The 26,957-nt window shown below is 33.1% G+C and overlaps 1 protein-coding gene and 2 long non-coding RNA genes across 4 annotated transcripts; all 3 read left to right on the top strand.

Annotated features, from left to right (window-relative positions):
* The first annotated feature begins 5,965 nt into the window (after positions 1–5,965).
* LOC141588688 (uncharacterized) lies at positions 5,966–6,640 on the top strand. The gene has a single exon (XM_074410117.1). It carries the CDS (start codon positions 5,966–5,968, stop codon positions 6,638–6,640), a length of 675 nt encoding a protein of 224 aa, XP_074266218.1.
* Positions 6,641–17,723: 11,083 nt separating this feature from the next.
* On the top strand, positions 17,724–20,746 carry LOC141659008 (uncharacterized). Of its 2 annotated transcripts, XR_012549561.1 has the most exons (4): positions 17,728–17,816; positions 17,916–17,982; positions 19,030–19,116; positions 20,540–20,746. It is a non-coding gene; the product is annotated as an uncharacterized LOC141659008 (long non-coding RNA). The 2 variants fall into 2 exon arrangements; XR_012549562.1 differs by lacking the exon at positions 17,916–17,982 and having other exon boundaries at positions 17,724–17,816.
* A 2,893-nt stretch (positions 20,747–23,639) lies between these two features.
* LOC141659007 (uncharacterized) lies at positions 23,640–26,618 on the top strand. The gene is made up of 4 exons (XR_012549560.1): positions 23,640–23,688; positions 23,788–23,855; positions 24,902–24,988; positions 26,412–26,618. It is a non-coding gene; the product is annotated as an uncharacterized LOC141659007 (long non-coding RNA).
* The last annotated feature ends 339 nt before the right edge of the window (positions 26,619–26,957 follow it).

Below are 26,957 nucleotides of genomic sequence, written 5' to 3'. Positions count from 1 at the left end.
AGAATTGTTAGTTGACTCAAACTCTAATCTAACACCTACTTACGAGAATTCAAAGAGTACTAAGCTACAAATTAAAAGATAAAATTCTATCCTAATACTTTATACAAGTAATATAATGTTGCGTTTGATTAGAGAGATTTCGGCTGCCAAAAAAAGATTAGAGAGAGTCCGTGTAGTATAGTTGGAATTGCCAAGCATCAAGCATTCTTTGACCCACTATCACAGTATCACTCGCACTTGGTTTTTAAATCAATTTAAATAACGTTCAAAAGGAATTAGAGTTTTGAGAGATCTTAACTTAAGATGGTCGTAAGTAAGACTTAGGCCCTGTTCTTTTGAACTTAATTTCAGTTCTAATAAGTTCAGTTCAGTTCAGTTCAGCTCATTCAGTTCAGTTCAGCTCCATTCAGTTCAGTTCAGTTCAGTTCAGTTCAGTTCAGTTCAGTTCAGATCAGTTCAGTTCAGTTCATTTCAACATTACTATTATTATTCTTATTGATATCATTATTATTATTTTTTATAATGTACTTATTATTGTACTTATTATTATTATTATTATTATTATTATTATTGTTATTATTTTATTTTTATATTTATTATATTACTATTATATTTATTAATAATTAATTCGTATTGTTTATATTATTATATTTATATTTAATATATTTATTATTATTATTATTATTATTATTATTATTATTATCATCATCATTATTATTATTATATTATATTTATTATTTTCTTAATATATTCATTATTATTAATATTATTGATAATATATTTAATATTATTATATTAATAAGTTATAATATTATATTTATTATTTTATTAATATACTCATTATTATTAATATTATTAATCACAAATTTAGTATTATTATTATATTTAATATTATTATTTTAATAAGTTATTATATTAGACCTATTATTATTATATTTTATTTTTTATTTTTTAGTTATTATTATTAACATATTATATTATTATCAATAATGTTATCATTTATATTACTAATATATTATTATTATTACTATATTTATTATTATATTACTATTTTATTTTTTATATATCTTATTAAATTATTATTATTAGATTATATAAATATATTATTATTATTATTAATGAATAATATTATAATAACATTTATTATTATTATTATTGGTATTATTTTTATTATAATATTTAGTATTATTATTATTATTATTATTATTATTATTATTATTATTATTATTAATATAATCTTTTTATTATTATTTGATTGATTCGATTCGAATCGATCGATTCGATTCGATTCATTCATTCCATTGATTCGATTCGATTCGATTGATTCGATTCAGATAATTTCATTCAAAAGAAACAGGCCTTACTATTAGTCCTTTTTTTTTCTTATTGTTTGACCAAATTGACATAATAAGATATACTTGATACAAAACAAATTACAGAATAGCATCGTCTTACATTGTATAAGATCAACCATTTATTTTTTTAGTTAAACACTCATTTGTTATTATTAAACAAAGCAAATGTACTTTTTAGCCTAACATTTTTTGTACTTTTGAGTATCAACAATACAATTACGAAATTGATCAAATGTAAGGCCCTGTTCTTTGTAGTATAATTTCGGCTCTATTTAATTCAGTATAGTTCCGTTCAATTTATCTTTTCACAAATTAACTCTTACTTCAATTTTCAGGTCAGCTCCATACAGTTTAGTTTAATTTAGTTCAGTTTCATTCAATTCGATTCAATTCAGCTTTTTTCAGCTGTAACTTTATAAGGTAAACGCTCAGTTGTTACTATTAAACAAAATAACGTACTTTGAAGCGTAGCAAATTTTTTACTTTTGAGTATTGGGAATACAATTACGAAATTGATCAAATGTAAGGCTCTACTCTTTCTAGCTTAATTTCAGTTCAGCTAAGCTCTATTTAGTTGAGTGCATTTCAGTTTAGTGAGTTTCATTCAGTGCACATATACATTTAAAGACATTACTAATAGGCCCGTGCATCACACGGGCATTAAACCTAGTCTATATTAATAAAGGAAGCTTTTTTCGAGCGATTATAGGGAGTCCAGCTTTTACAGACTACTTTATAATAATAATAATAATAATAATAATAATAATAATAATAATAATAATAATAATAATAATAATAATAATAATAATAATAATAATAATAATAATAATAATATTACAGTAAAAAAATTAATGGTAAGATAAAGATTGATTTGTATTTGTATTTGTATAAAACTATGACATACTACACAATGATATACGTTGTAATTAGCTAGGAAATCAACCAATTAAAAAGGGAGAGCCACAATCTCATGCATGATGAAATTCTGTGAAGCAAACATAATCAAACTAAGATCGTTTTTCCGATTTATCTTTTCTTAAGAGTCTCCTAGATGAATATTAAATCCTTCTAAAAGCAAACTACGTTGATTGATAATATATATATAAACATAATGGACATGCAACTTATTGTGTGCTAGATATTCCCTCTTGTGTTGTTTTTCTTACTCATTTTTTTATGAAAAATAATTTTAACGGGTTTTAAGATTTGATTTTGTATATCTATTATTCTTTTTAGTAGAATCTAGCTAATTCTATATGCTATATTAACTTTTTTTTTGGGTTGTGTTTCTTTTTTCAGGAATGGAGATAATTTGATTACAATTTGATGTAAACACTATACATGAGTTCAATATCATCGTTCACTATGGTAATCATGTAGTATGATGTAATCAGATTTAGTCTCTTTCGTATTTTTTTCATGATCTTAACTAATATGTACATTGCTTTGATGCTTTCGTTTTATTATCCCATTGATTCATATTTATTAATTGTTTTCTATCTGCTTATTTGTAGGCCCTTAAGCCGGGTCTTTTGTTCAAAAGGTGCAAGAATTGTTTCAGTATGATCAAATAGAAACGTATTTTATCGTTGTAAGGCCGTGTATATAATAAATAAAAATTTGTGGTTACATAAATAATAATATTCCAGTGGAGGTAGTAAAAACACGTACATGATGGCTACATAACATTCAGAAGTCATCAATTCTATAATTGCAAATTAGCTTGTCTTTTTTTTTTTTTTTTTTTTCCCAAAAACAACCCCAATTATATCCGATCCGAAAGAGTTTTATGTAGGTAAATTATTCTCTTTGTTATTGGTGACATATTTGCAACACTTTCGTCTTTATATACATACACAACGTTATATGCCAACAATAATGTCTTAGAGTTTTTATATAATTTAAATTTTTATGGTTTTATTTACAATCATAGAAGTGAATTTCGATCCACATGGAAGTTTATGACAAAAGGCAGAAAGAAACTTTCATTAGACAGGATGTGTACAAGTTTTCTGGACGATTTGGTGGGAGGTAAAGCTATAAAGGTATCAAAACAATGTTCTTGCAAGTTATTTGTTGTATTTATCGATCGTTTCATCATTATGGTTTTTTATGGTTTTGATCGATTTTATCAAATAAGCCCGAGGATGGTAGTTCAAGGCAAATCCATAGTACGGTTGATAAAATTGGAAGGTTGAAGATTAGGGATGGCAATGGGTCGTATTGGATCGGGTTTTGCAAGATCCAAACCCGATCCACTTACTTATTGGATCACAAATTCATATCCATACCCTATCCATATCCAAAATTTTAAAATCCATACCCGATCCATTATATTTTTTTTAAACTCATACCCGCTCGGCCGCTCCAAATCCATACCCGATCAACCATATAAATCCAAAACCCAATCTGAAACTTGATTTGACTACATAAAAAATTAATCTTATATAAGAAAAATGAAATTTCAAGTTTAATAAAGCCTAATTGTTTAAAAATATCCGATTGGATTGGGTTTGGGTATGAATGGATCAGGTTTGGATTTGGTTCGGGGTTTCCAATAGTGGATATGGATATGTGGTTTTAAACCGTGGATTGGGGATGAGTTTTTAAAGGGTGGGTTTGGATCAAATTTTTTCCTTCGGTTCGGTTTGGGCCATAATTGTCATCCCTATTGAAGATTTGACAAACCGACAAAGTACCGGAGCACTTTGTTGTGAGATTTTTATACGAGAATCATCTAAATAAGAATATAGTTTACATTCATCTGAAATCATTACTTCATCATCTATTATCATTAGAATGATTGATAATTAACAAAAGTATAATTAGTGATATATGATTCCTTATGTTAGGATATATAACTATCAACATGCTACCATGTAGTTTTCGTATTACTCTTCGTATGTTAACGTAACTATCAACATAAATATGTCAGAATTTTAGACTTATTAGTACTCAATATAGCTCTAACGCAAAATCTTTGAATACACTTACGACGTCTTCTTCTTAAGTTATTAAGAGACCATTTTATCGTACTCTTTTATGTATTGTTTTGTATCCCTTTTACTATTTATTGTGACTCAAATGCCTCTTTCATTTGTTACATGTTTCCGTAACAATTATACCTATTTATCATATACCGTAACCATGTTTTATTAGTACCTCATTTTAGAGTTTACGTACCCGTTATTATTAAGTTTTATACCAATTTTCATCAATTTGTAATTAATCTCTCAAATAAGTTTATTAAATTCTTAAGAGACCTACTATATAATCTAATAATTACAATCAACTTTGTAAGTAATTTGAAAGCTACTACATTAGTCGAACTTTAAGAATTACCAAATTATTTAAACAAGTACAATAATAAATAAATATATTACATAGAAAAGTTGTAAAAAAATTGTACCATAAGTTCATACTATGGTTTTATTCAACGTGTATTATCGTGTGACTATCTTCAATATTTTGTAAATACAAAAACATTATATAGGCTATATGTGAGTTTTAAAAGAAATCAAAACACTATTGCATATACGTTTCAAACCAATTAAGCCATTTTCTTTTAAGCCATTTTCTTTTGAACTTAATTTCAGTAAGTTTAGTTTGGTTCAATTCAATTTCATTAAGTTCAGTTCAGATCAATTCGGTTCAGTTTAGTTCAACATTACTACTATTAAGCCCTATTCATTTCAGCTAAGCTGGACATAACTTAATGAAGTTGAACTAAACTGAAGTAAGAGTTAGTACATTGATAAGAGTAAAACTAGGTCGTTAATATACTAGAATTAGCCTACCAAATTAACAATTTATAAGCCAAACTATACTCTAGACTACTCTAAATGATAAAGTAATATAGTGCAAGTAAGGGTCGGTCCCAAGAGAAGGTCTTTTAAGCTAAAAACTCGAAATGTAAACTATTGACTACTAATGACAAAGCTATAAACAAACAATGGTTATTCACAATGGCAAACAATAGAGAGACATGAAAGGGGGGGTTTTTGAGTTGATTGGTAACATGGAACAAAGTAAAATTTGCAAACTTGGTCTAACAAGCAATACAACAAACACTTGGTGAGTAAGATGATTCAATAATTAAAAGGAACTTGGTGCAATTCTTCCTTTGTAACCAACAATGGTAAAGTTTAACTCTTTAACTACTCTCCTCTTAATTTCTACCCAATACTTTCAAGTCAAGATGATAACATACACAAATTAAACCATCTATGTATATTCTTCAAGTTTAACCAACAATTCATTAAACCATGAGTGCAAGTTAAGCATGAGCATTAAAGATAAGCCAAGACAAGAATCTAGGATCAATTCTCACAAGATTAAACCATACAAATGAGAAAAGACATGAAATTTCCTACTTATTGCATGAATCCTTTAAACCAAATCAACATACAACAAGCTTGCTCCAAACAATCCTAGATAGATTAAACCATTTCTCTAGAATTTGCACTAATTGGGTAAACAAGATGCAAGAGTGATCAATTCTAACATTTATCTACTCAACATAGGAATTAAGCATAAGGAAAGATCATTAGATAAATAAGAGGAGATTAAAAGAGTCTTACAAACAAAGGAAAGATCATTTCGAGTTTGGCATGCAGCTATATTCTCCTCCAACATCCTCGAGCTGGTATTGGAGAAAAGTCTGCCAAACAAAGGATAGACTTGCAGAAGCTTATCATCAAAAACTTTGGTCAACTCAGGTTGGACGAGAGTACACTATAGCAAAAGGATACGAATGGCTTAGAGAAAAAGGGGAAAAGGTTCAATGGAACACCTTAGTTTGGAATAAATGGTCTGCTCCTAAACATAGCTTCCTAGCTTGGATTTATCAACATGGTAATATGAATACCAATGCTAAATTATTTAAGTTAGGGATCAGAGATGATAATACCTGTTGTATATGTGGCTGCGACTTGGAAGATCTTGAGCACTTGTTCTTCAACTGCAATTACAGTAAAGAAGTTATTGGGCTGGTAGGGGATAGAATTGGAATCCGGATTCCCCAGATGGACATTTTGAGATGGAGATTGAGTGGAGGAGGAACAAAACATGGCAAAGATGTGCTAAATGCAGTGATAAATGCCTGTATTTACCTGATTTGGCAACAAAGAAACTCAAGTAGGATGAATGCTTGTATTTTGAGACCCTCGAAACTCGTTGATCGTCTCTTCCAAGAGCTAAAAACTCGTTTCCGGGGAGCTAATGTAGATGGTACTAGTGTTATCAGAAGGATTTTTGACGGTGAAGACAGTACCCGAGTAGGATGAAGACGATGATGATGGTGATTGCATGAATTAGGGCTATTCATTTTGGGGGTAATCAGTTTTTGTTGGCTATGTTTTGTTTTCCCCATTTGTTTTTGTTGTCTAAATGGGTTATCGAGATTGGGTCATGCCCATCTCGTTGTCTGGTCTGTATTATTGGGCCTTATTGGCTCTTAAGTATCCGTGTATGGTAACGTTTTACGTATATATATATATATACCGCTTACATTTTACCAAAAAAAAAAAAAAGAGTCTTACAATACCAAAGTTGGAAACTTTGGATGAATTACACCAAGAAGGGAAGGATTTAGCCTTCCATAGTCTTCAAAACCCAAAGAAATAAAGAAAGATTACAACTTTGCATCCAAAATGTACTCTAAATTACTACGAGCTTAAACCCTTAAGAATGAGATTAGAAGAGATGATATGATGGTAGGTGAATGTGAGTAGGAGTCCCCTTTAGATCTCAAAATTATAGATATATATAGGGAGGCACGAGAATCTAGGTTAAGTCCCTTGAGAAAGCCCAAAACACGGAACTAGAGTTGCGATAGCAGCGCGTACTTGCGCAGGCTGCGCTTCAAACTGACAGCAGCATCTTGCAAAGACCATATCTCCCTCATTTCTTAGACAAACGAGGCGTGTGACCTACCGTTGGAAAGCTAAGATCACAAGCTTTCATCTCCAACTGGCCTTGTGTCAATACGAGCTCTAGAACTCGAGATATATCCATTTGAAGTTGACCCTTGTGAAACCGAGTTTTCAATTCTTCATTTTGGCTCTTGTTTGTCTATGCCAAGGCATCAAATCTTCCATTAGCTTACTTTTCTTGACTTTGAACTTATTCCCTTGGTTTACCTTTTGCTCTCCTTCTTCACCTTGGTTGACCGTGGCTCGAGTTTGACTTGTGAGTCGGTTTGTACAAAATGATCCATTCATCTCAACTTACCAATATGAAGTACTTGAATTACCTTGAGATGTAAATACCACCAACAAGTTTACATGATCCAAATTACAACAAAAGTGGAATCACCGGAAAATACCACGATTAACATTCAAAACCGGTTTTATGACAAGTTTATTCAACTAAAATTACCTAATTAGGCCGACACTATTTGACTCTATCAAATACCCCCACACTTAGACTTTTGCTCGTCCCGAGCAAAACACTAGACAAACAATTGAGCAAGTCTACAAGTGAGCAAGGGTGTAAATGATCACTCTTCCCTTACCTCTTCCTTCTTATATCTCCCTCTTAAACAACACCAATTAAAAAGAAAATCTAGACTCAAAGTTGACACAAACTCTTCACTCACTCCCCCGCCTTATATCTCCCTCAAACAAGGACACGACACACCACCAACTCCGACTCATCACGCAACTCCACCCTTCTTATATCACCAAAGTGGTAATGATCACTCTTACCTTATCCCAAGGCAATAGCAAAGTGACCTACACAATCCTCCAAATCATTCATACTCCCCTTATATCACCCCCTTATCACTCCAAGCAATGCAAGTTATGCTACTAAGTTGGCCAAACACCAATAAAGATCAACAACCTAGTAGCCATCATGAAAAACCACCAATTTGAAGCAATTTTCTTTGACTCAAAAAGAAATTAAATCCTAAATCTAGCCTCCTTCCTAAATCCTCCTTATTGCTCCCTTCTTATCCCTCCATCTTTTTGGTGTTACAATTTTCAATTTTTTCGACTTTTTTTGTTTGAAAATCCCTCATTTTGCCTAAGGTGCCCTTTCGGGTTTTCACCTTAACTTTTTCCTTTCCTCTCATCGGTGGCTCGCAACTCGATTTTTCATTTTGCCCGGAATGCCCTTTCGGGTTTTCATTCCGTCCCCGGCCACCTTTTCCAATCTTGCCTAGGTGCCCACCCTTGTGGGTTTTCACCTAGCCGGAATTTTCAATTTTTTTTCAATTTTTTTTTTTTTTCAAAAATATGCATCAAAACATGAAATAAAACTTACATATGTTGCAATCAAACTCCTCCCCCACACTTAGTTTCCACATTGTCCTCAATGTGAAGGAGAGTACTAGAAATGCAAAGGAGAGTAAAGAAATGTGAAAGGAGTACGGGTTGCCTCCCGTAAAGCGCTTTTGGTTTTCGTCGTTTGCTCGACGCCTTTTCAACATTTTTCTTCTTCAAGAATCAAGAGCGGAACAACGCATCGCCCTTAGTAACTTGTCATACACACTAGCCCATAAACAAGAGGCATGACCATAGCATACATCACCCACATAACAAGCATAAGTAAGGAAATAGTAAACACAAGATAAGTGTCTCAAGTTTTCATACCCAAGGAACGGTTTCTTGTCACGATAAGGCTCTTTGAATGATGGAATGGACTTGGTGAAGACCAAGTAAGAATAAGGGGATTCATGAGCTTCTTTGGGTGATAAGCTTGATGGCTTTTCAAAACAAATTTGAGGTGGTTCCTCCTTGAGGGGGTATACCTCTACAAACTCATTTTTCATTTCTTCTTTAGCATCTTCCTTGACCCCCACACTTACAAGTTTCATAGGCTTTGGAGGTTCCCAAATCATGTCTTCAAGAGCCTCCACCTTCTCTTTTTCTATCCCAACCACCTCAAAAATCATTGCTTCTTGGTCATTCTTCTCAAACACCTCACTCCCCGATTCTTTAAAGGTCAATTCCGGGTAAGAGTTACTACGAACCAAAGAGTTGTTTCCAAGGTGTGAGGCGTCAACTTCGGTACAAGGAATGTGGATAGGGATCTCAATGGATGGCAAGGCTAAAGAAGGTTTCAAGTCACACATATCATCCTCCTCATCAAATAGACCCTCAAAATAAGAGTTGTCAAAGGTGCAAACAACCTCTTCCTCAACCTTACTTCCCTCATGTTCATCTTTGTCAACAATTTGACCCAATGACTCCTCACACGACAACTCCTCATCAAGGCCACTAAGGACCGAGGAGTTGTCCTCATCCACATGACTATTACTCGAGGAACCACCATCACTAGTGCATAAAGTGTCTCAGATACCACAACGGGGAGTGGCATGGAAGTGTGGTGAAAACATAAGCATCCTTCTCATCATCCCAAAAACAATACTCTTTATAAGAGTAGCTCGTATCAAGATTAAGGGGAGGAGGGTTTTCAAACTCAAGATCATTCTCTTTATCATAGGAACCATCATCAAAACACTCATTGTCTAAAGTGTGAATAACCTCTTCATATTCTACTTCCTCAACTAATTCACTCAACGATCCCTCAATTTGAGGCTCCTCACCATGAATAGCCTCACATGCTACACTAGGGAGTGAATTTCTCAACTCCAATTCTTTACTCGCAATAGCCAACATAAGGAAAAATTTCCACTTCTCTTCATAGTTATAGACATTGCCAATAAATTCTTGATTAGTCAATTTATCGGTAAGGAACAAGGTTTCTTCATTCAACCCATTATATACCACATTACAAAGCTTTCTCATCTCATAAGGGTATTCACGTAGAGAGTTAAACTCTTTCGTTCTATTAAAAAACTTGTAAAATGGTTCATCATGAGTTTGGCGACAATAACGAGTAGCCATCAAATCAAAGAAGTAAACAAACTAAGGCAAGTAAAGGAGTCCTATATTTACAAACACTAACTACACTAATTAAAGACCAATAGTTCAAAAACAAGCTTTAGCTATGTTGCCCTTCCCCGGCAACGGCGCCAAAATTTGATAAGAGTAAAACTAGGTCGTTAATATACTAGAATTAGCCTACCAAATTAACAATTTATAAGCCAAACTATACTCTAGACTACTCTAAATGATAAAGTAATATAGTGCAAGTAAGGGTCGGTCCCAAGAGAAGGTCTTTTAAGCTAAAAACTCGAAATGTAAACTATTGACTACTAATGACAAAGCTATAAACAAACAATGGTTATTCACAATGGCAAACAATAGAGAGACATGAAAGGAGGGGTTTTTGAGTTGATTAGTAACATGGAACAAAGTAAAATTTGCAAACTTGGTCTAACAAGCAATACAACAAACACTTGGTGAGTAAGATGATTCAATAATTAAAAGGAACTTGGTGCAATTCTTCCTTTGTAACCAACAATGGTAAAGTTTAACTCTTTAACTACTCTCCTCTTAATTTCTACCCAATACTTTCAAGTCAAGATGATAACATACACAAATTAAACCATCTATGTATATTCTTCAAGTTTAACCAACAATTCATTAAACCATGAGTGCAAGTTAAGCATGAGCATTAAAGATAAGCCAAGACAAGAAGCTAGGATCAATTCTCACAAGATTAAACCATACAAATGAGAAAAGACATGAAATTTCCTACTTATTGCATGAATCCTTTAAACCAAATCAACATACAACAAGCTTGCTCCAAACAATCCTAGATAGATTAAACCATTTCTCTAGAATTTGCACTAATTGGGTAAACAAGATGCAAGAGTGATCAATTCTAACATTTATCTACTCAACATAGGAATTAAGCATAAGGAAAGATCATTAGATAAATAAGAGGAGATTAAAAGAGTCTTACAATACCAAAGTTGGAAACTTTGGATGAATTACACCAAGAAGGGAAGGATTTAGCCTTTCATAGTCTTCAAAACCCAAAGAAATAAAGAAAGATTACAACTTTGCATCCAAAATGTACTCTAAATTACTACAAGCTTAAACCCTTAAGAATGAGATTAGAAGAGATGATATGATGGTAGGTGAATGTGAGTAGGAGTCCCCTTTAGATCTCAAAATTATAGATATATATAGGGAGGCACGAGAATCTAGGTTAAGTCCCTTGAGAAAGCCCAAAACACGGAACTAGAGTTGAGATAGCAGCGCGTACTTGCGCAGGCTGCGCAAACAATTGCGCAGGCTGCGCACAATTGCGCAGGCTGCGCTTCAAACTGACAGCAGCATCTTGCAAAGACAATATCTCCCTCATTTCTTGGACAAACGAGGCGTGTGACCTACCGTTGGAAATCTAAGATCACAAGCTTTCACCTCCAACTGGCCTTGCGTCAATACGAGCTCTAGAACTCGAGATATATCCATTTGAAGTTGACCCTTGTGAAACCGAGTTTTCAATTCTTCATTTTGGCTCTTGTTTGTCTATGCCAAGGCATCAAATCTTCCATTAGCTTACTTTTCTTGACTTTGAACTTATTCCCTTGGTTTACCTTTTGCTCTCCTTCTTCACCTTGGTTGACCGTGGCTCGAGTTTGACTTGTGAGTCGGTTTGTACAAAATGATCCATTCATCTCAACTTACCAATATGAAGCACTTGAATTACCTTGAGATGTAAATACCACCAACAAGTTCACATGATCCAAATTACAACAAAAGTGGAATCATCGGAAAATACCACGATTAACATTCAAAACCGGCTTTATGACAAGTTTATTCAACTACAATTACCTAATTAGGCCGACACTATTTGACTCTATCATACATGCCCCGTTCTTTTGACCTTAATTTCAGCTCATTTCAGTTCAGTTCTGTTTTATTCAGTTCAGTTCATTGCAGCTTCATTTAGTTCGGCCCATCTCATCACAAATTAACTCTTACTTAATTCAGTTAATTTCAGTTCAGCTCCATTAAGTTCAATTCAGTTCAGATCCATCAAGTTCAATTTAGCTGTTTCAGCTAAAATGAACATAACCTTAATTTGTGAAGAGATGAGCTCAGATCAGAGAATTACAGTTCAAAAGAACATCAGCTTAATTAAGCACACTTTAATGTTAGAATATTACATAATGGCCCGTGCATCGCACGGGCATTAAATCTAGTATATCTATCTATATTAATAAAGGAAGCTTTTTTCGAGCGTTTATAGAGTCTCCAACTTTTATGAAATTCTCAAAGCTATTAAAAATAAAATAAATAAAAAGAATATCCATAATAATAATAATAATAATAATAATAATAATAATAATAATAATAATAATAATAATAATAATAATAATAATAATAATAATAATATATAATAATGCGAAGTTGATATCACGTACAATTGGTGGTCTTTGTATTAGAATGGAAGACATGTTTGCATTTTAGTATGGATAGAGTTTAGTTTTTAGAATTCCTATCAAATAATAAAATTAATTAATACATTTAAATATTAAAGTGAGTTTTATACGGCTTCCAAGACTTCAACAAGTATTTAACCATGTGTCAACGTACAAAATAATTCTTACTTTATAAATGCCATACTGCTATTTTTTTTTTTGGTTAATTCTCTTTGATATAGGATGAACTTTGTTGTTATATTGATTGTGCTTATTGTTTGTGTTATTTATAATGTGATTGCTTACTTATTGTTTTATGATCATATTGTCTCATATTCTTACTGTATAGTTTATCTAAAGTGCTAATGGTGCAATTTGTTTGTGATTTCAGGTACAATATTAGGTTTAATATGGGATTGATTATTGAGTATCACTGATCGGTTATTTGAAGCACAAAAGAAGGGTGAGGGTATAACACAGTAATTTTCTTATAGTTTCGTGGAAAAAGGTAATTTTGAGCTAACCCATATTGTTTTACAATTTTTTTAGTTATGGAGCTAATTTGAAGTTAACAAATACTCCTTGATTTCATTTATTTGTTTCACTTTGTATTCTTTGTGGGATATTTTAGACAAAAATAAGAACAAGCTGTGATATAACAATCTTACGGGAAAAAAATAAAAGCAATAATCACATCAAATAATTTTTCCTACAGTTTTGATTTCAAAAGGCTAAATTCGAACAACATGTTCCATATATGCTTATCTCTCCTCATGTTTGGCTAAGTGCACGAGACACTCAAAATAAGGTGTAATAGATCAAGCATTAAGTACGGAAATTGTAGTTTTATTAATACAATTTTCACGTAACCTATATTTCCGTTAATACAAATTTCAACGTACACAATTACCGTCAGTAAGTCTTGTGGTCTTTTGAGTTGATTACTTGATCATATATGAAATTATATGTTTGTTACTAAAAGAGATTTCATATTTAGCTTATACATTGTTTTGTTTGATTGAGTGTTTTCATGAATATAGATAGAAGCAAAAGAGAACTCCGAGTCAGAATATTAGTTGCATTCGTATTCACTATGACCGAGAAAGAAAATCAGAAATGCGGGAAGCACTGCGACGGAATCTCCGTCACATATTGTCACTTATTAGAGACGGAAGTAGGGGTGTAACCGAGCCGAGCCGAGCTCGAGCTTACCTATGATCGAGCTCGGCTCATATTGTAAAATCCGAGTTCGAGCCCGAACCCGAGCTCTTGAAATAAAGGCTCGGAATCAGCTCATATAATATTTTACAAGCCCGAACCCGAGCCCGAGCTTTGTGTGCATACTATTTTTTCGAGCATTATTTTAATTATAACGTAATTTTTGATTTAAAAATTCAAATTCAAACGAGAATGTTATCTTTTTGTTAGCTTAGAATATAAATTATTATGTAATTTTATCTTATAAATTAATATTTTAATTTATTTACTTTAAAATTGATACAATTTAAGTAAATATATTGAAAAAATTAAGTAATTTTAAAAATAACGAGCTCAAACGAGCTCTCGAGCCGAGCCTTAGTGTGCTTGAGCTCGGCTCGGTTTGGGCTCAGCTTAGTTCGAGCCCGAGCTCGAGCTCGAGCTCAGTTTGACCGATCTCGAGCTGAGGTTTGACCGAGCCGATCCCGAGGGCTTGTCGAGCAGGCTCAGTTCATTTACAGCCCTAGACGGAAGCAATCTTAAACTAAAACAAATGCTGGCTTGCGTTGCCGCCTTAAATAAATGTTGTCTTATATTATTGTCTTTATGAACAACTTGCCAAAATCCATACCGATATACTATATGAAAAGCTGTTTTTTTTCAGTTTATACTTCTACGGTTCTCGCTTAATGAAGAGATTTTACGGTTGCAAAGAGTTTGAATTTTTGAGAGCTATTGAAAGTCGGGAATCCGAGTAAAATATTAGAGAGTCTAATTTATTTAATTTTTTTAAGATTTATTAATTTAATAAAGTATAAGAGTTGGAGTTTGAAACGAACATTACAGAGTACTCCGTACATTATTGTATTAAAATATATTCCAATGATTTTGTTAATTTGGGTAACTTATTATCACAATGATTTACATGTTTATTATTTATTCTACCTTAATTAAACCATACCAATCCAATAATAAGACTCCTAATTAAAATAACACTCTTAATACATTATTAATACCTAACCGTTTTTTTTTTATTAGTTCAAAACAATAATAGCTTACACCTAAGTTCGATAAGTAAATATGATCTCTAGGATTAACAATAAATTGTTAGTGGACATATTTCCAAGTATCTTCGTTGTCTTAGTGTTGATATCTCTAGGATTTCTTCTTTAAAAAATAAGTCAATCTTATTATTGAGGTAATCAATCAATAATTATACTATGTCGTTTTGGCACAAAGATCAATGAATGGGGATGTGGTCAATTATAATTATAAGATGACAAGTAAACCAAGTGCGAAGTATCAAATTGTTCATCAAATACAATCCTAAAATAGAAAGGTAACAGTTGACTGAGACACCTTAAAAGGAATAGGACAACAAATAATCGAGACGAGGAAGTATTACAAAAAAAACTATATCAAGTTGTCCGAGCATTAGATCATGATCTCCATTTTACCGAGTGATTTTCAAGCAAGGTCAACTTTTCTAAACTATCTAATTATTTTGTAAAAGATCTTAGTTAAATTAATACGGAGTACAATTAATAAATTATGATTTTTTGTAACAATGTTGTTATAGGTGGTTTCAAGGCCAAGAGCAATGCTCGCTAACCTTTGACACCACGTGCGTGAAACAAGTGATTTTGAATTTTGTACCATGCGAGTGAGAGTAGTGAGAATTTTTTTGAAAAATGTAGCAATATCAATGAAGAGGAGTGAGAATGTCAAGAAAAACTTATTAAAAAAGTTTTTTTTCAAAAAATTTCGATAATACACCAATATTTAACCATTACGGACTACTACGTTATATGCGAAAAAGTTTTTACAACTAGGCCCGTGCATTGCACGGGCATTAAATCTAGTATATATATAAAAGAGGTTTTTTTCAGGCAATTCTAGAGTCTCCATTTTTTGTAAAACACCTATATATTTTAAATACTAATTAATATGTACGAAAAGATATAAATTTGACAAACAGATAATGCAGAAGATTTAAAAATTAATCACAACTGACAAAAGATCTATTTTCCATTTGAATTTGTTAAGAACTAAAACACTAATTAAAAAGTAGGTATATATATATACACCATTCTACTAAACTTCTACCACAACCCTGCAATACAACGCTATATATAGATATGTAGATTCATCTATCGTATTAATTCACACACTGATTGCATAAATATTTCTTCTTCTTCTTCGTTTCTCTACAATGGCACATGATCATTGATTAATATGTTTTTATATGTTGATTAATATGTTTTTTATATGTTTTGTATATAGATATTACGTCACCACAAATACGATTCAACTACTATTTATTATGTAGGATAAGTTCCTATACACTGATCAACGAACTTACGGAAACATAAAAACGGGGAAATCAAAGTTCGGGTTTTTAAGCTATGGGATGTTCTGAATTTTGCGGAAGAAACAGTCTTATGCGTTATGTGTATGGATATGGTTTTAATCTAGGAAGAGGTTAATCCGGGAAGAGTGTATGTATGATACCCGCCACTTAACAAAGGAATGAGAACGAAAAGAACAAAGTAAAGAGCACCACGGCTAAGCAGTTTGCCACGCTTTGCGACGTCGAGGTTATGGTAATCTTATACAGTCATGATATGCCCAACATGCCACAAGCATGGTCTTCTGAATCTGATTATGCTACCGTCATCGAGAAGTACTATGGGAAGAAGAAGCAGTGCAAGAAAGTTAAACCCGATTTCTATAAAATGGGTTGAAGGATTTGAATGGTGTTTTGACGGCAAAAGTTGAATGTGTCAAGAGAATTAATGGGATCAAAGAAGGTAATAATAATAATAATAATAACTAGTTTTATACTCGTGCAAAAATTGCACGGGATTGAATAGGTAATATACTAATAGTTTGATGAAATGCATAAATATAAAAGATTAATTTGCACAAAATATAATTTAAAATTTAAAATACTAATATTAATCAATATACTCCGTATAATCTAATATAAGTAAAGTTAAAGAGAATAAAGATAATGTAATCAAATTATAAATATTTGAAACAGGTTAATATTGATTTTTAAAATTGCTGCTAATTCATTAACGACTTATTGGATCTAAGTATCTTATTAGCCTTAATATATTATAGGCTGCAAATTTATTAGTAGCCCAAGATGTTAATAACCTATATTTTTTTCCATATATTTTTGTAACACCCCGTATTTTATTAAGTTGAATAAAATTCTTTTAATTGCTATTTTGAATTTAATTACATCGTTTAACGATTTATATATATATGCTTAGCTAATTAATTAGTTTCATCATAATTCGATACGTTAATTTTAATAATCATTAATAAGTTTATTTAAAGTTAGTTCGAATTTATTGAAGTTAGTTCGGGTTTATTTATTTAATAATTTCCGTTTCTTTACGAGTCCTTATGAAAGTTGTTTTAAGTGAACCCGAGATGGATTTTGGGAACAAAACCGTCCAATTAGCTATTTTGAGCTTATTTCACTAAATTAGCAATTTTTATTAATATCCGTTGGTTTTGTAAAAATCGCTAATAATTCCAATTCAAGCTAATATCGTATTATTTCCGTTAACTAGCTGAGTTTATTTTATTTTCACTCATTAAATTTATTTATTATTAATTTCGTTTTATTACTGAAACTTTTATTAAAAACCGATTTTTATTAACTTGAGACGGTTTTAAAAACGAACGAAATTACTTAACGGTGAAGAAACGTACGTATAATTAGAAGCTAGCAAGCTAGCTGGTGTATCATTATTATTATTATTATTATTATTAATTATTATTATTACTCCCTCACCGTTTCCCCTGACCCTTCTTTTCCCCTTCCCTTTTTACGTAATTCAACAAAGAACAACATCGATCCGTCATTTTTCGATCATTCAAACCTCAGATCCCGCCTCCATTCTCAACCAAATTCCGTAATTTTTGTACCATTCTCTTCCCCTTTCCTTCCTCCTCCTTTTAAGGTAAGAAAGTCTCCTTTTTGTAGTGGTTTCGTCTTTCGCCGTCTTATAAAAGTGTCGTCTTTTAGCTTCTTTATTCCGTTTTCTTGCCCTTTTATGAAGGATTCGAAGACCCGGGTGAGGCTCGTGCCTTGTGGACCATTTATTCGAAGAATAAGGGGCGTTTAAGGTAACACGATTTTACCGATCCTATTATTGATTGTACTTTATACATATAGTAAATACTTTGTATAAGTTAATTTTATTGTTGGTGAGATGGGTCCGTGGTTATATTGTGTATTAGAATTGGAAGAGCTAGGGTCTGATGATGTTAAGGATTCATGTTCTTCAATGGGTTTGTAGTTGAATAAGGATGGAATATTATTGTGGTTAAGTGGAACATTTAATTTTTACAAAGTATGATGGGAGATTGCAGGTATCCGTAGAGTGGGCTAGGCATGATTATGTGATATTGATGAAAAATTGCATATTATATAATTGTATCAACGAATTCATCAGATATTTATGCTGAGTTTCAAAATTTGGGTAGTTTATTTGAATCGTCTTCCTCTTTGACCTTGACTCGAGGGTGAGTAGCTTAGAGCCTTGTACTCTAAGTGTTGAGCACGGTTCTTTGAACCTTTGACAATATCGATATTGAAATTGAGATGGAAATCAAGTTACTATGGAGTATTATATTAAAGGACGGAGTAATGAGAGAGATGGGGTAGAGAGTTGAGATTGAATTAAATTTTGAGACGGTTTTATACAAGTTTTATTTATCCATTTTGAGAAAAGTTGGTACCTTTGGATTCATGGTGAAGTGGGTGATTATGTTGGGTAATTTAATTGGGTGAATACTATCATTTTAATGCTTAAAATTTCGTCTTAAGACGGTCACAAATGAGCTTCTTTAATAGTGAAAATGGGTTTTGTCGAAAGCGCTTTTAGCGGGCTGTTTTGACGGGTTTCTTTATGTTATTTTGAACCAACCTCTTTGCTAACGTCTCAAGTACATGTACATGTTGGGTTTGGGTCTTTTGTTTGGGTGATATCCGTCGTGGTTTGGCCTAGCTGTGGCCTAGGCAGTGGCCTGGCTAAGTCGCGAGTTTGGGCCGTATCTATAAATTGTTTTGACGCTAGTTTGGTTTATTTAAAATATAATTAAATTAATTTACGTCTCATATTTTATATAAAGATAATTCGTTAATATCGCCCTTTCACATAATTATTTTAGGTGGCTCATTTGTGGTTGAAGATGAAGAGTAATTTTGGGGTTTTAGAAGCTTTCTCAAGTTTTTACTTGTCTCTTTGCTAGCGTAAGGTAACTATTCCGAGTTACTCGACGAATTAATGTCACATTAGTAGTAGATGTGGTGCTTGTTGTTTGTTAAGTGTTTAGGTGATTGATAATGTTTTACTTTCATTTTTCACATGATAGAAATTGGAAATAGCAAAATGAGTTGTATAGCGATAATTGTAATGCTTTGTTGATTGTGCCGAAAAAATCGAGCCTTAATCCCTTTGACGACTCGATGTCGTCATCAATTGAGTGATTGGTCACCGCAATTTAACCCGCACTGTCGCAGGTGGGGTTGCATGGGTAAAAATTCGGTTGGATGAAATTTTGAATGAATTAGATAGTCGGTTTTTTTCTTGTTTTAGGCCATTCATTATATTTTTATCTCACATGTGTAATTAGTTGATTTAAGTAGCTTTTTATATTGTAAAAACGGCCCTAGATTCCCCGAAGCCTTTAATTTGGTTAATATTGTTAGAATTGGAAATAATTATTGAGGAACTGTTGGTTTATCTGCTGTAAATAGACATTATAAGCCTTTCACATGATAGAATGCTAGAATTTATATTGGTAAGTAGGACTTTTTGCCCTCTTAAGGTTAAGTGGGTGTCTTACTTGACTTGTGTGGTGAGTCGTGTGTGGTGTGGGCTAAAGTATTCAAGCTGGGACTAGCTGGGACTAGGTCCTAGGTGAGTATTTCGGCCTTCATCATAGATAGGTCTTTATAGTCTCTGACGAGTATATGTTCACTGCTTGATAGCCTTTGTGTTCCTGACTAGTGGATTTATATCCAAGTTGGGGCATGACCTCAGGTACTAATTTTGATAGTATGGGGTCAGCTTAAGTACTAGCCGACCCTTCGGTGGTGTCCTTAGGGTACTCACTTCACTTTGTTTTAAAAAAAGTTGTGAGTCTTGGGTGCGGTGGTGTGTATCCGCATGTCTAGGTCTCCAAGATTTTAGGCTAGGGTTGTGTTGTCTCTTGGCCATGTTTTCTTAATAGTAACACGAGCCAAGATACCGGTTCGATTACCTTCCCTACCTCGTGGTATAGACTTGAGTTACAAAGTGACTATTGACCGTACTAAGAACTTATGCCTGTCTTTGATATATTGCCCTTTCTTGTTTGATGATTCTATGAATCATAGAAGGTGAGATGCAAGCCGGCTATGGTTGATAGAGTTTGGATTCCTGGATGTTATGTGATTCACATGATAGTGTAGTATGAGTCGGTCTAGTATTCACATGCTAGGACTATGTGGCGTTATATTGTTGTTCACATGATAAGCACGATTGCCTTAGCATCTATATGCTAAGGCAGTGTGTGATTCATATTCATATTCTTATGTTTACATGTTATATTAATTATGACATTTCGTGGCTGGGAGAACTCGGAGTTACTCCCCACTGACTGTGGCTTTCGTATTTGTATAAAATGCGATTGACAGGTAGGTGATGCATATATGGGGTACATGGACGAGCTAGCGAGCAAAGTAACCTTGGGACCTAGACTGGTTTTATTTCATTGTGACCCTTAAACCTTTTTATGTCACATACATTTTAGGGACATATGTCTCCCTCTTCTATTTTGGGTTGTATCATTATATATTTTCTTATCGTTAGCGGTGTTAAGTATTAGATTGTTAGCAATTGCAGGTTATGGCATCCTTCTTCTGGAAATGTTTGTGAATGGTTTAGAAAAGTTTTAAAAATGACAGGTTTTAATTAGTTGAACCAATTACAAACATATCCTGTCAGTTTTTCTGTAGAATTACGTGTTTACTTTTTCGCAATAAATGAGGGTGTTACAGTTGGTATCAGAGCATATTTGCTCCCGACGCACGTTTGTGCACCCCACTATAAATAACTTGACCTTAAAATAATAAACTTGAGAGATGGGTAAGATGGGTAGATTTAGGATCTTATGTTGTAGTCTCTTTGTGTTTGCTCTTTGTTAGGTACTAACCTGTTTGTTGATTGTCATTTAATAATTGTTGCGTTCTTAGATCATTGACCGTGAGCTTATCTATAGCTAATGGAGTTATTACCCTTATTATAAAAAAATTTGGAACTAAAGGTTTTGAAAATATTTTAATGTTTTTCACTGGTTTTAACGTCAATTAGTGTTAAAGCTTGTTATTGGAGACGTCTGATAATTAGTTTTATCATTTGTTGGTGTAAAAATGTATTTTTATGTCTTTGAATTGGAATATTGATGTTCTTGAGTGATCGCCAAGAGTATCTCCGTTCCATTGAAAGGACACTTATATTTTACGAAGATCAAGATTTGGTGCCTAATGCTGAAGATTGAAGATTTGTTCAACCTTTGAAGAATGCTTCTACTTCCTTGAAGATGTTTCTCGTTCTTTGTGTATCTCGCCTTATTCTTAATCTCTTTGTGCCTATCCTTCTTTTAAACTCTCTATTCTTCTTCCTAGGAAGTTACATTTGTATCCTCCCAACTTGTCCTTTCACCCTTGCTAATCATCCCTTAACGCCATTTGATAGCACTCTTTCTTGTGGGGTGTTAACCTTGGTTGGATTTGATTCTTAAGTATAAAAGTTTACTCGTTATTTCCTTGTCTTGAATACCTCCCTAATTCTAATATTTCTTGCTGGTTGTTAACTAGTTATCTTTATTATTCGACTCTCTTAGTCTCACACCCCGACATGTTGCTTAAGTTTCCTTGTTGTCTAAATTCCCTTTCTCCTCGATCATAAGCGTTACCGTTCATACCTCCTTTCCTCGCTTCATCTTGCTCCTCCTTTAAGTTTGACACTCGTATCTTGTGAAACTCTATCTTTGACATCCTTGTAAATTTGACTTCAGTCCTTATCCCTAGAAAGTTCATCATATCTCTTTTGTTGGTTAAGCTTGAACCCTCTTAGCATACTTGTATCTATGATGTCTAACTTACTTTTCATTTCACACAATTTCTAAATATTTCAAACTACTATTTTTGGTTCGTTGTTAAAAATTTATGTTACCATTACAAAATTTTCCCTACTTGTAAAGATTTGGAAAATGAAAATTCGATTTGATTCTCTAATTGTTCTTTGAGTATAGACTTCCTTATCATGGTTTTGAGTTGCTAAACCGAGATTTCTTTAAATTTTATCCAATTTCTGTTAACTTTGATCTATTTATGACTTCTTTGTCAAAGTTTAATGTTACATTTTCCTAATTTAACTCCCCTTTTAGTTTAAAGGTGAAACCTTAATTTCTATTTTGTTTTTTTGCAAAAGAACATTTGAGAAGATTACCTTTCCCTTATTTTGATTTTAACGTTGATCGGATGTTAGAACTAGTTATTGGAAAAGTTTGATAACTTGTTCTACGTTTGTCGGCGAATAGTTTTTGTTTTAAATTTGTCTCCGACTTGGAAAGTTAGCATTCTTGTGTCTTGCGACAAGAGCATTTCCGTTCCATGAATGAGACTTATATTTTTGAAAACTCTTCATTAATGTTGTTGAAGGTATTTTGATTTTGACTTATACAAATAATTTGCCTTTTGACCTTATCTTTGATTTGGAATGTGATGTTCTTGAATACGTAACGAGAACCCTTCCGTTCCTTTGGTGAGAATCTGGTTCTGACAGAAAATTTTATTTGAAACTTTTAAAGAATTTTGATTCTTACGATAAGTGACCTTTTAAATGTTTTAGTTACCGATTTCAATTTCAGTTTTATTTTCACAACCTTTTAATATTTTGGGTTACCAATTTCAAAAGTCCAGTTTTACCTTTATAACCTTTCATTCTCTACTTTCAAGTTTCGAGGACGAAACTTTTTAAAAGATGGGGTGATTGTAACACCCCGTATTTTATTAAGTTGAATAAAATTCTTTTAATTGCTATTTTGAATTTAATTACATCGTTTAACGATTTATATATATATGCTTAGCTAATTAATTAGTTTCATCATAATTCGATACGTTAATTTTAATAATCATTAATAAGTTTATTTAAAGTTAGTTCGAATTTATTGAAGTTAGTTCGGGTTTATTTATTTAATAATTTCCGTTTCTTTACGAGTCCTTATGAAAGTTGTTTTAAGTGAACCCGAGATGGATTTTGGGAACAAAACCGTCCAATTAGCTATTTTGAGCTTATTTCACTAAATTAGCAATTTTTATTAATATCCGTTGGTTTTGTAAAAATCGCTAATAATTCCAATTCAAGCTAATATCGTATTATTTCCGTTAACTAGCTGAGTTTATTTTATTTTCACTCATTAAATTTATTTATTATTAATTTCGTTTTATTACTGAAACTTTTATTAAAAACCGATTTTTATTAACTTGAGACGGTTTTAAAAACGAACGAAATTACTTAACGGTGAAGAAACGTACGTATAATTAGAAGCTAGCAAGCTAGCTGGTGTATCATTATTATTATTATTATTATTAATTATTATTATTACTCCCTCACCGTTTCCCCGACCCTTCTTTTCCCCTTCCCTTTTGCGTAATTCAACAAAGAACAACATCGATCCGTCATTTTTCGATCATTCAAACCTCGGATCCCGCCTCCATTCTCAACCAAATTCGTAATTTTTGTACCATTCTCTTCCCCTTTCCTTCCTCCTCCTTTTAAGGTAAGAAAGTCTCCTTTTTGTAGTGGTTTCGTCTTTCGCCGTCTTATAAAAGTGTCGTCTTTTAGCTTCTTTATTCCGTTTTCTTGCCCTTTTATGAAGGATTCGAAGACCCGGGGTGAGGCTCGTGCCTTGTGGACCATTTATTCGAAGAATAAGGGGCGTTTAAGGTAACACGATTTTACCGATCCTATTATTGATTGTACTTTATACATATAGTAAATACTTTGTATAAGTTAATTTTATTGTTGGTGAGATGGGTCCGTGGTTATATTGTGTATTAGAATTGGAAGAGCTAGGGTCTGATGATGTTAAGGATTCATGTTCTTCAATGGGTTTGTAGTTGAATAAGGATGGAATATTATTGTGGTTAAGTGGAACATTTAATTTTTACAAAGTATGATGGGAGATTGCAGGTATCCGTAGAGTGGGCTAGGCATGATTATGTGATATTGATGAAAAATTGCATATTATATAATTGTATCAACGAATTCATCAGATATTTATGCTGAGTTTCAAAATTTGGGTAGTTTATTTGAATCGTCTTCCTCTTTGACCTTGACTCGAGGGTGAGTAGCTTAGAGCCTTGTACTCTAAGTGTTGAGCACGGTTCTTTGAACCTTTGACAATATCGATATTGAAATTGAGATGGAAATCAAGTTACTATGGAGTATTATATTAAAGGACGGAGTAATGAGAGAGATGGGGTAGAGAGTTGAGATTGAATTAAATTTTGAGACGGTTTTATACAAGTTTTATTTATCCATTTTGAGAAAAGTTGGTACCTTTGGATTCATGGTGAAGTGGGTGATTATGTTGGGTAATTTAATTGGGTGAATACTATCATTTTAATGCTTAAAATTTCGTCTTAAGACGGTCACAAATGAGCTTCTTTAATAGTGAAAATGGGTTTTGTCGAAAGCGGTTTTAGCGGCTGTTTTGACGGGTTTCTTTATGTTATTTTGAACCAACCTCTTTGCTAACGTCTCAAGTACATGTACATGTTGGGTTTGGGTCTTTTGTTTGGGTGATATCCGTCGTGGTTTGGCCTAGCTGTGGCCTAGGCAGTGGCCTGGCTAAGTCGCGAGTTTGGGCCGTATCTATAAATTGTTTTGACGCTAGTTTGGTTTATTTAAAATATAATTAAATTAATTTACGTCTCATATTTTATATAAAGATAATTCGTTAATATCGCCCTTTCACATAATTATTTTAGGTGGCTCATTTGTGGTTGAAGATGAAGAGTAATTTTGGGGTTTTAGAAGCTTTCTCAAGTTTTTACTTGTCTCTTTGCTAGCGTAAGGTAACTATTCCGAGTTACTCGACGAATTAATGTCACATTAGTAGTAGATGTGGTGCTTGTTGTTTGTTAAGTGTTTAGGTGATTGATAATGTTTTACTTTCATTTTTCACATGATAGAAATTGGAAATAGCAAAATGAGTTGTATAGCGATAATTGTAATGCTTTGTTGATTGTGCCGAAAACTGAGCCTTAATCCCTTTGACTGACTCGATGTCAGTCAATTGAGTGATTGGTCAGCCGCAATTTAACCCGTACCTGTCGCAGGGCTGGGGTTGCGGGTAAAAATTCGGTTGGATGAAATTTTGAATGAATTAGATAGTCGGTTTTTTTCTTGTTTTAGGCCATTCATTATATTTTTATCTCACATGTGTAATTAGTTGATTTAAGTAGCTTTTTATATTGTAAAAACGGCCCTAGATTCCCCGAAGCCTTTAATTTGGTTAATATTGTTAGAATTGGAAATAATTATTGAGGAACTGTTGGTTTATCTGCTGTAAATAGACATTATAAGCCTTTCACATGATAGAATGCTAGAATTTATATTGGTAAGTAGGACTTTTTGCCCTCTTAAGGTTAAGTGGGTGTCTTACTTGACTTGTGTGGTGAGTCGTGTGTGGTGTGGGCTAAAGTATTCAAGCTGGGACTAGCTGGGACTAGGTCCTAGGTGAGTATTTCGGCCTTCATCATAGATAGGTCTTTATAGTCTCTGACGAGTATATGTTCACTGCTTGATAGCCTTTGTGTTCCTGACTAGTGGATTTATATCCAAGTTGGGGCATGACCTCAGGTACTAATTTTGATAGTATGGGGTCAGCTTAAGTACTAGCCGACCCTTCGGTGGTGTCCTTAGGGTACTCACTTCACTTTGTTTTAAAAAAAGTTGTGAGTCTTGGGTGCGGTGGTGTGTATCCGCATGTCTAGGTCTGCGCAGATTTTAGGCTAGGGTTGTGTTGTCTCTTGGCCATGTTTTCTTAATAGTAACCGCTGAGCCAAGATACCGGTTCGATTACCTTCCCTACCTCGTGGTATAGACTTGAGTTACAAAGTGACTATTGACCGTACTAAGAACTTATGCCTGTCTTTGATATATTGCCCTTTCTTGTTTGATGATTCTATGAATCATAGAAGGTGAGATGCAAGCCGGCTATGGTTGATAGAGTTTGGATTCCTGGATGTTATGTGATTCACATGATAGTGTAGTATGAGTCGGTCTAGTATTCACATGCTAGGACTATGTGGCGTTATATTGTTGTTCACATGATAAGCACGATTGCCTTAGCATCTATATGCTAAGGCAGTGTGTGATTCATATTCATATTCTTATGTTTACATGTTATATTAATTATGACATTTCGTGGTGGGAGAACTCGAGTTACTCCCCACCGATCGTGGCTTTCGTATTTGTATAAAATGCGATTGACAGGTAGGTGATGCATATATGGGGTACATGGACGAGCTAGCGAGCAAAGTAACCTTGGGACCTAGACTGGTTTTATTTCATTGTGACCCTTAAACCTTTTTATGTCACATACATTTTAGGGACATATGTCTCCCTCTTCTATTTTGGGTTGTATCATTATATATTTTCTTATCGTTAGCGGTGTTAAGTATTAGATTGTTAGCAATTGCAGGTTATGGCATCCTTCTTCTGGAAATGTTTGTGAATGGTTTAGAAAAGTTTTAAAAATGACAGGTTTTAATTAGTTGAACCAATTACAAACATATCCTGTCAGTTTTTCTGTAGAATTACGTGTTTACTTTTCCGCAATAAATGAGGGTGTTACAATTTTCGTATCCCCTCCCCACTATATTTTCATGACAATTATTGACATATTTCTACATAGGACTATAGGAGTGTGGGTATCTATAATTTTAATACGAATTAGTCTTCTCTTAAGATAGATATATTCGTCTTAATATTAAAATAAGCCTAGTATCATCCCACATCCCACATGTGCATATAAAAGAA

The sequence above is a fragment of the Silene latifolia genome, chromosome 6, assembly GCF_048544455.1.
Source record: "Silene latifolia isolate original U9 population chromosome 6, ASM4854445v1, whole genome shotgun sequence".
Lineage (NCBI taxonomy): Eukaryota > Viridiplantae > Streptophyta > Magnoliopsida > Caryophyllales > Caryophyllaceae > Silene > Silene latifolia.
This window is presented reverse-complemented; position numbering and strand designations above follow the sequence as displayed.

Excerpts from the sequence above, each read along its gene's own strand:
- LOC141588688 (XM_074410117.1), top strand. The coding sequence starts at position 5,966 with ATGCAGCTATATTCTCCTCCAACATCCTCGAGCTGGTATTGGAGAAAA.